This window comes from Mizuhopecten yessoensis, unplaced genomic scaffold (assembly GCF_002113885.1).
Source record: "Mizuhopecten yessoensis strain PY_sf001 unplaced genomic scaffold, ASM211388v2 scaffold1425, whole genome shotgun sequence".
Lineage (NCBI taxonomy): Eukaryota > Metazoa > Mollusca > Bivalvia > Pectinida > Pectinidae > Mizuhopecten > Mizuhopecten yessoensis.
The window spans coordinates 47,113-57,530 of NW_018404040.1; the positions used below are offsets into that span (position 1 = coordinate 47,113).

The window sequence follows — 10,418 nt, forward strand, 5'->3', positions numbered from 1 at the left end:
CTGTGAAGGTCTGTACAATGGAAATCTCAGCTTAGAAATATGATTCCACAAATGAATTATGCATTAATATTGCAATATATGTTCGTGTTAACTGTTGTGTATAGATGCTATCATTAAGACACTTAGAAGTCTTCAGCTCGTCGGTGATGGTGATTAATTTAAAGCTTAAATAAAGGAGGATGGTAACAGCAAGGTAACCTAGCTTTCTGCTACAATAGACTAAGCTATATAGGTAGAGCTCCAAACTATGTTCTCAATCAAACAGATTTTCTGTAGTGCCTGACCTGCCAACTAAAGCAAATACATTTCTGTCAAATGAATGTTAATAATTCTCCAACCCTGAAATATTAAAGGTGCCAGAATCTGGAATTTGCGCAAAATGTGATATTCTTTAATATGTGGTACATGTCTTCTTCCTAAATATTTGATGCTTTTGTGTACAGTAGTTATAGGTAGCTAAATATAATGGTCAGTAGACAAAAGCTTTAAATTTTTCAAAATAAATAGGTTCAGGCCTTGAGAGTTTCAAATTAGCTAAAATACAATCAGGAAGACAGTAAAAGCAAGGGTAGACAGAACAAAGCAAGGGTAGACAGAGCAAAGCAAGGGTAGACAGAACAAAGCAAGGGTAGACAGAACAATTAGCAAGGGTAGACGAAACAAAGCAAGGGTAGACAGAGCAAAGCAAGGGTAGACAGAGTAAAGCAAGGGTAGACAGAACAAAGCAAGGATAGACAGAACAAAGCAAGGGTATACAGAACAAAGCAAGGGTATACAGAACAAAGCAAGGGTAGACAGAGCAAAGCAAGGGTAGACAGAACAAAGCAAGGGTAGACGGAAAAAAGCAAGGGTAGACAGCAAAGCAAGGGTAGACAGAGTAAAGCAAGGGAAGACAGAACAAAGCAAGGGTAAACAGAACAAAGCAAGGGTAGACGAACAAAGCAAGGGTAGACAGAGCAAAGCAAGGGCAGACGGAACAAAGCAAGGGTAGACGGAAAAAAGCAAGGGTAGACAGCAAAGCACGGGAAGACGGAACAAAGCAAGGGTAGACAGGAAAGCAAGGGAAGACGGAACAAAGCAAGGGAAGACAGAGCAAAGCAAGGGTATACAGAACAAAGCAAGGGGAGACAGCAAAGCAAGGGAAGACGAAACAAAGCAAGGGGAGACGCAACAAAGCAAGGGTAGACAGAGTAAAGCAAGGGAAGACAGAACAAAGCAAGGGTAGACGGAACAAAGCAAGGGTAGACAGCAAAGCAAGGGAAGACGGAACAAAGCAAGGGTAGACGGAACAAAGCAAGGGTAGACGGAACAAAGCAAGGGTAGACGGAACAAAGCAAGGGTAGACGGAACAAAGCAAGGGTAGACGGAACAAAGCAAGGGTAGACGGAACAAAGCAAGGGTAGACAGAGCAAAGCAAGGGAAGACAGAACAAAGCAAGGGTAGACAGAACAAAGCAAGGGTAGACAGAACAAAGCAAGGGTAGACATTGTACTGAGCAGATACAAAGCTTTGTGTTTGGCCTAATTCACTTATTGGTTTTTGTGATGTTGATTAGAAAACAAATTGAGAATCAAACAATGGAGAAGTTTGCCTCACGTTGCCCTCATGAACAGTCTGCTATTGGGAGTCGAACCTGTGTCCACCACCAGCTGGAGCACTGCATGTGGGGTTTAAATTCTGTAATTGATGTGCACTGTTGGCTGGTTAACCAAGAACTTACGACTTTACTATGTACATCATACATCTGCCGACTGCTGTTGGGGCTTGTATATACATTGTGTATATATATACACTGTTGGGACTTTTATATATATATATACACTGTTGGGGCTTTTATATACTGTATATATATACACTATTGGGGCTTGTATATATATATATACACTGTTGGGGCTTGTATATATATATATACACTGTTGGGGCTTTTATATACTGTATATATATACTCTATTGGGGCTTGTATATATATATATATACTCTGTGGGGGTGTATATATATATATATACACTGTGGGGGGGTGTATATATATATATATATACACTTGTGGCGCTTGTATATATATATATACACACTGTGGGGTCTTGCATATATATATATATACACTGTTGGGGTTTGTATATATATATATACACACTGTGGGGTCTTGCATATATATATATATACACTGTTGGTGCTTGTATATATATATATACACTTTTTTGGGGGGTGTATATATATATATACACACTGTGTGGGGGTGTATATATATATATACACACTGTGGGGTCTTGCATATATATATATATACACTGTTGTGGCTTTTATATACTGTATATATATACACTTTTGGGGCTTGTATATATATATACACACTGTTGGGCGTGTATATATATATATACACTGTTGAGGTTTGTATATATATATATATACACTTTTGGGTCTTGTATATATATATATATACACTTTTGGGGCTTTTATATATATATATACACTGTTGGGGCTTTTATATACTGTATATATATACACTTTTGGGGCTTTTATATATATATATACACTGTTGGGGCTTTTATATACTGTATATATATACACTATTGGGGCTTTTATATATATATATATACACTCTGTTGGGCTTGTATATATATATACACTGTTGGGGTTTGTATATATATATATATACACTCTGTTGGGTTTTGTATATATATATATATACTCTGTTGAGGCTTGTATATATATATACACTATTGGGGCTTGTATATATATATATATACACACTGTTGGGCTTGTATATATATATATACACTGTTGGGTCTTGTATATATATATATATATATACACTGTTGGGGCTTGTATATATATATATATATATACACTGTTTGGGCTTGTATATATATATATATATACACACTGTTGGGACTTGTATATATATATATATACACTGTTTGGGCTTGTATATATATATATATATACACACTGTTGGGGCTTGTATATATATATATATATATATATATACACACACTGTTGGGGCTTGTGTATATATATATATATATACACTGTTGGGGCTTGTATATATATATATATATATACACTTGCTTCTGAATTGATTTTATATTTGTCCATGTGTTACGCGTGATCAAGCTACATACAATATTTCTGCCTGCAGCTAAATATTTGCATGTAACAATAATTTGATAATGTTCCAAAGGTTGTTGCCAAAATGTGATAACTTGAACTGGCAGATACGTGAACATTCCATCAACTCAAGTCTCATTTACGATTAATTCACAAAATTAACAAATTAATTGAACTTTAAAATAAAATATATGAACACTTTATATGATAATGATAATTACTCTGTATATATTTGTTTATTGCTGAATAACAATACTACTACTGTGAAGTAAACATCATGAACTGATATATATACATGTACTGGATGTATTGAAACGGAACTTTGTCCCAAAAAATGACTAGGAAAGCTAAATTGAGTCTAAATTAATGAGCTGGATTTTCCTTTTTCATGAATGTCCATAGGTAGCCAATCTAGATGTGTATTTCTAAGAAAGTATGTATGTACATTGTACGTGTTTGTGTGTCTGTACATATAGATTTGTGGTTGTGTAGTTTGCCTGGTGCTTTAACTAGCTATTGTAGGGAAAGGACTACTTCTACGTAAAGGAGCTTGTATAATTAGCCACAAAAGAAAATGTGTGGTCATTCATACACAAACATTATAAGGAAGAGATGACCAAACCCTTGTCCACAGGCCAGTCTGATAGCCAGGTTATTTTGCTGTTTGATGTTCAGTTTTATATTGGTCTGTATATTATCTAGTGTTGGCGATTTAAGTTAAACCTGGTATTTCTTGGGTAGAAATTCTAACTTGCATATTTTTACAGCAAAGTTGAAGGTGACATACATTATGTTTAGCATCAGGAAATCATGAAACGGTGAAAATCAACAGGATTTCCTACAAGGAACGGATTCCCCTGTTTCTGATACAGTGTTCTACAAACAGTACATAGTGGTATTTTAATGTGCTACAATGTATCGGGTACGTAGTGGTATTTAAGAGTGCTACAATGTATCGGGTATGTAGTGGTATTTTAGAGTGCTACAATGTATCAGGTACCTAGTGGTATTTTAATGTGCTACAATGTATCAGGTACGTAGTGGTATTTTAGAGTGCTACAATGTATCGGGTACATAGTGGTATTTTAGAGTGCTACAATGTATCAGGTACCTAGTGGTATTTTAATGTGCTACAATGTATCAGATACGTAGTGGTATTTTAGAGTGCTACAATGTATCGGGTACATAGTGGTATTTTAATGTGCTACAATGTATCAGGTACGTAGTGGTATTTTAGAGTGCTACAATGTATCGGGTATGTAGTGGTATTTTAGAGTGCTACAATGTATCGGGTACATAGTGGTATTTTAATTTGCTACAATGTATGAGGTATGTAGTGGTATTTTAGAGTGCTACAATGTATCGGGTACATAGTGGTATTTTAATGTGCTACAATGTATCGGGGTAAACTCCCTTCTCAGTGCTGGTCATGGTTATAAACCCTTTTGGAACATTGGCAGCAACACTCTAATTCTGAGGGTTAGGGTGGGTTAGGGTTGGTTAGGGTTAGGGTTAGGAAGAGTTGAAATTTCTTGCAACACTGAGTAGTCAATAGTAGGCTACATAAATGGTCCAATTCTCTTTTTGAATAGCAGCAAATATTGAATTATTTGGATATTTTGTTTCTCTATTGATATTTGGTATGAAAACAAAATCAGCTGTTCTTGACAATGGTTGGTCTCCTATCTTTCCTGAATACATAAGTGTGCTTTACACCATGTAAACCTGACCCTAGTTTATAGACTTAACCATTGAATAGTGCCTACAATATTATATACATATAGGTAGTGTGTAGCCAGTGACCTTATACACCAAAATCAGGGGATTGGTTGTAAACAAGATGTGCATGTACAATGTACACAATTTATGTTTGTGTAAACAAACCCCTGTTCACCCAGCCTGTAATTGGCAGTACACTCTTTGTAGATCTGTCTTTGTTACCTCCTGTAGAGAATAACCTCCATCCGTAAATCAAAATCTATCATTATTTCATAGATAGCCTATCAGGGAATGTTATAAATGGAAATCTCAAGGTATCTCTGTGAATTTTTGTGAAGCATATTAATTTTGGTAGCATTTATCAGATAACAAATATTTATTAAATTTGTTTTTACATATGATATAAGCTTCAAATCAAAATTCACAAAAATAGATTTGAGATGCCTTTTCCTATATAAACATGTATATTGAATTCATATGAAAATATTTGTTTGTGCTCCACAGCTTATATTAACATTTGTGGCAATGTGTTTGGTCTTATACTTTTCGGCCGTAGATAACATATTTTGATGGCCTGTCAGAACTTTGTTGTATCATCAGACTTGAAGAGACATCATAATATTGAAATAAAACAAAATCTTCTGATATATGTATACATCTATCAATAATGTCTTCAATACTCGTCAATATGTATCTGTTGGTCAACTACACATGGAATACCTAAAATAACCACGTTAGCTACATACAGTGATAATATTTAAGTCACATTAGTATCAAGTGTAGAAAATAATTGCATGGAACCAAAAAGTTTGGACAGATATATATATATGTTTTTATTTTATATATATATATATGTATATGTTTCATAAATTTCCTTTATGAGAACAATTGACTATTGAATAACCAACAGTGTTAGTAAAGATTGAACTTTGACAGCCTAGTGGGCAACCGTTAAAGCAAACCCTCAGTCATTGTGTCAAAAAAGGTTCATGCATAACTCGAGATAGTGTTTGTGTTTGCAGTAGGTGATGAAAATCTTCAGCAAGAAATTAAAGTATCATTTTGCATTGATTTGGATAAAAACAACCCAAAAGCCTGACAAATCCACCCTATGAGAAAGGCGAGGATAGTTTTGTTTACATCCTACTACAAACATTGTATTTGTGCGGGCTTTGATGAAAGTCTTTTGACTCCGTAATTTTGAACTACATGTAGGTATAGCAGCTTTCCGTAGAAATGGTATAACTTATCATCTCCTGAGGGAAATATAATTATACTACGGCAGTTCAGCAAAAGAAAGACGCTTCACTTCAGCCAATTACCGCTGTAAGATGAAAGGCAATGTTTAGATTTGTTGGATAATTGTCTGATACGAAAGACGAGACGAAAAACAGGACAATAATTAGACTCTGTAACCAGTCGTTGACAATATTTGTCCACCAAAATTTGACAGAACCAATATGCAATATTATAACTTGCTTGTCTTTCAAGTCTCCACAATGTTATAAGCAGACTCCAAATCAAATTTTATTTCTGTATACTTGTTTATTTTTCTTTGATGTGGTTGACAATTTCAACATTGCTTTGCTTAAAGTGATACTTAATCATTTCTCTTGCCAAATAACTTTGTAATGTGAATTTGGTGCTGTCGTGATGAGTGGTTTTATAGTGATGCTTGATCAACATATCGTTGCATTCAATAAAACTTGAAAATAGCTATGTGTACTGGGTTTACTTGCATTCAGAACCAAGACTTTAAATATCATTCGGTGGTTGTGTTGCAATAAATTGACTTTGTCGTGAAATGGTTGAGATCATCATGAGCTATAGGTTTGTAATATAAAGTAAATAGCTGTGGGGAGATAACTACAGGAAGTCTAAAAAACCAGAAACGATAAAAAATTGCTTGGCATCTGACTGATGGATTGACTGCAGGTTTCTGTGGTCAATTTTTGTCGGAGTTTCTTTTTCAGCAATCGAGTCACTTCTTATGTAGTTTTCCACTTAATCCAGCCAGTGTTTAAGGAGACAGATCGGCCCCTTTCTGATTTCTTTACAAAATTGTCTAATTCTACCAACACAAAATCTGCTGGCCCAGCTAAAAATGAAATGCTTGATTGAACAAAAAACCAGAAAATCGTTCTTGTTAGATGAGGTTGATATGTTTGTTTTATGAACCTGACAGGTATATTTCTCTATTTACAGGTATAAGCTTGGTTATGAACCTGACAGGTATATTTCTCTATTTACAGGTATTAGCTTGGTTTGAGGAGAGTGAAGAACAAGTGACAGCCTTTGTAGAGCCATTTGTAATTCTGACGATTTTAATATGTAACGCCGTTGTAGGAGTATGGCAGGTAAGTGGAGGAGAAAAATGTCTTTGGGATAATGATTTTTTTAAATAATTTGGTTGTTGTCCATCATAATATATATTTCATCCATCAAAAACACCCAACATCATGGGACTGAAAAGCTTGCCTTGCTGGAATACTGGATTGATATATATCATAGACATTTGTGTGTTCATAGTACTAAGGGAATTTTATTGCCATTTGTCATTGAATCTGATTGTATGTTAGTCAGGTTAGATTGCTTCTCATATCATTGTAACACTCAGTTTACTGGGCAATAAAATGTCCACAGGACTAGATTGTATAAATGCCATGGTGAAAACGTGGGATGCAGATTGTGGGTGTGGTCAATGGTCACTATGGTTACTGGATTTAAAGCTTGTGTAGTATTAAGTTACAGATGTAATCCCACAGGTAACAAGGAACATGTGTTGCCGACCTAGCATGCTTGACCTTTGGGCATGGCAGGATAAACAGTAACACAGATGTTGCTGAACACAAGCTGGCTTCTAGCTGTGTGGTGTTTGACATGTTAGGTGAAACACCTGTTGTATGCGCCACCATCAATTATCTATAGATAAAATGATAAAAAGTCACAAATACTGTAAATATGTCTTTAGGAAACATGAGCTAAAGGTGCTCTGATGATTTTCATGGAGATATTTAAAACCAGCTTACTATAGCTTTTCCCAAGTTCTATAATATCAATGGAGAAACGATTTAAAATTTGTCTGCAAGGCTTAATTTTCCTTTAAGTACGTTTGATGGAATCCCATATACAATAGTATTACATGAATTTAGTTAAAAATAAACTCAAATCTGAAAAACTCTAACGTGCTATGATGTAATATAATTTAAGTATCAACTAATTAGCATGCATTTCACCTACACTTTCTGACTATCAATTAAATGGGATAAGAAAAAACATGTACATGCAGCATCACTTTACTTTAATCCATCAGATTTCTGTTGATAGTGGATTATATGATGTTGATGTTGTGATATCAGCCTTAGAAATGGGAGCAATTCCCAGCAAATGGGTTATTATGACGACTGACCTTCGTTAACTTTTGTCCTATAAGCTTGCTGTAAACTGATTATCAGAAATAAACATGTAATAGAAGGATCCTTATAGCATCATTGACAGATAGTATTACATTTTGACAGATTATGATATAAATGATCGTAATGCTAAATGTACCTGGCAGTTGTGACTTCCAGCTGAGTACAATTGAAGGTCAAGTGAGCAGGTGACATAATAAGATCACTAGTCCTAGATTTTTAAAGTTTTACTAGTCCTACCTATATTTTCAAATTGTAAAATTCTTCTCTAGCCCTGGTACCTCAGGGCTAGCTTTGGGTCTTGATTCAGTAAAATTCTTCTCTAGCCCTGGTACCTCAGGGCTAGCTTTGGGTCTTGATTCAGTTTCGCCAAATTTTAATTTGTGAACAAACAGATGCGCGTGATGGCTTGCGACCATGGACCAGTGCCCCCTCCCTTTTAATTTTAATATATAAATTCCATTGTGTGCTTTCTAGTGTTTCCTAGACAGATAATCAATAATTGAAATGAATTATAGTTTCTATGCTTGATGTCAAAAAAACCCCCAACAAAAAACACTGCAAATAATTTGTTTTTATTTATTTTTGTGACATTCCCTGGCCTTCTGCATCAAACTACCAGGCTTCTATATCCAAACAGGCTGCTCCATGTTACTAAAGTGCCAGGACGAGAGATTCCATCTGTTTAAGTAAAATTAAAATTAAAGGGAGATATTAACATATATTTATTGGACCATATTATTTCAACCAAAACCAAAGGCTGATAATTTAGGAATTTCCCATCCTATCACTAGTTAAATAGTGGTTATTTATTTCCATATCATCAGTTGATAATTGTCAGTCAAAAAAAACGATTTGTTGACAAAAATGTCAATTTATTAGCTCACCTAATGCCACACCGTGGCGTCCGTCGTCCGTCCATCCGTCGTCCGTCCGTCAACAATTTCTTTAAACGACTTCTTCTTCTTAACCACTGACTGGAATTTAATAAATTTGACTGGAAGCATCCTTAGGTGGTGGGGAATCAAAATTGTACAAATGGTGGGGCTGACCCCCCAGGGGGCTGAGGGGCGGGGCAAAAAAGTGTATTTGGCTATATTGCTTTAAGCGACTTCTTCTCTGGAACTAAGTGATGGATATCAACCATATTAGACTGGAAGCATCCTAGGTAGTGGGGATTCAAAATTGTACAAATGTGGGGCTGACCCCCCAGGGGGCTGAGGGTTGGGCCAAAAGGGGGCAATTTGGCTAGATTGCTATAAGCGACTTCTTCTGTAGAACTATGCCATGGATATCGATCAATTGCTATAAACGACTTCTTCTGTAGAACTATGCCATGGATATCGATCATATTTGGTCGGAAGCATTCATGGGTTGCAGGGATTCAAAATTGTACAAATGGTGTGGCTGACCCCCAGGGGGCTCAGGGGCGGGGCAAAAAAGTGTATTTGGCTATATTGTGATGGATATCAACCATATTAGACTGGAAGCATTCCTAGGTGGTGGGGATTCAAAATTGTACAAATGGTTGGGCTGACCCCCCAGGGGGCTGAGGGCAGGGCCAAAAGGGGGCAATTTGGCTATATTGCTATAAACGACTTCTTCTGTAAAACTATGCCATGGATATCGATCATATTTGGTCGGAAGCATTCATGGGAGGCAGGGATTCAAAATTGTACAAATGGTGGGGCTGACACCCACCCCCCCAGGATGGCTATAGGGTCTGGCCCCACCCTTGGAAACATAGTCCTTGGGTCATAACTTTAAAACGGCTGAGATCCCCACTCAAAAACTATATATACAAATGCTGGGCATAAAGAGACGAATGCAGTCACAATATTAGAATAGACCCTGGGGTCTGACCGAACCCCTAGGGACCTAGTTTCTTAGTCACAGCTTGGAAACAGTTGAGATCCCCACCCTATAACCATATAGACAATTGCCGATTACAAAGAGATGAATGCACATATGCTTCCAGGATGGCCTTGGGGACTGCCCCACCCTTGGAGACTTAACCCCTGGGTCATAACTTTGAAATGGTTAAGATCCCCACCCCAAAACTATATATACAATTGTTGGGCATAAAGAGACAAATGCAGTCATGATATTAGAATTGACCCCAGGGTTTGCCCCACCCTTGCAGACTTAACCCCTGGGTCATAACTTTGAAACGGTTGA

The 10,418-nt window shown here is 36.4% G+C and overlaps 1 protein-coding gene across 8 annotated transcripts in view; it reads left to right on the top strand.

The window, feature by feature from the left end:
- Positions 1–10,418, top strand: part of LOC110462070 (calcium-transporting ATPase sarcoplasmic/endoplasmic reticulum type-like) — an 88,111-nt gene that overhangs the window by 16,622 nt on the left and 61,071 nt on the right. For all 8 annotated transcript variants that reach the window (XR_002464232.1, XR_002464230.1, XM_021515872.1 and 5 more), the window contains exon 4: positions 7,080–7,184. Coding sequence is in view for 6 of the 8 variants with exons in the window: in XM_021515872.1 (XP_021371547.1) it covers positions 7,080–7,184 (105 nt within the window). In the remaining 2 variants the exon portion in view is untranslated. The remainder of the gene's footprint in view (positions 1–7,079; positions 7,185–10,418) is intronic.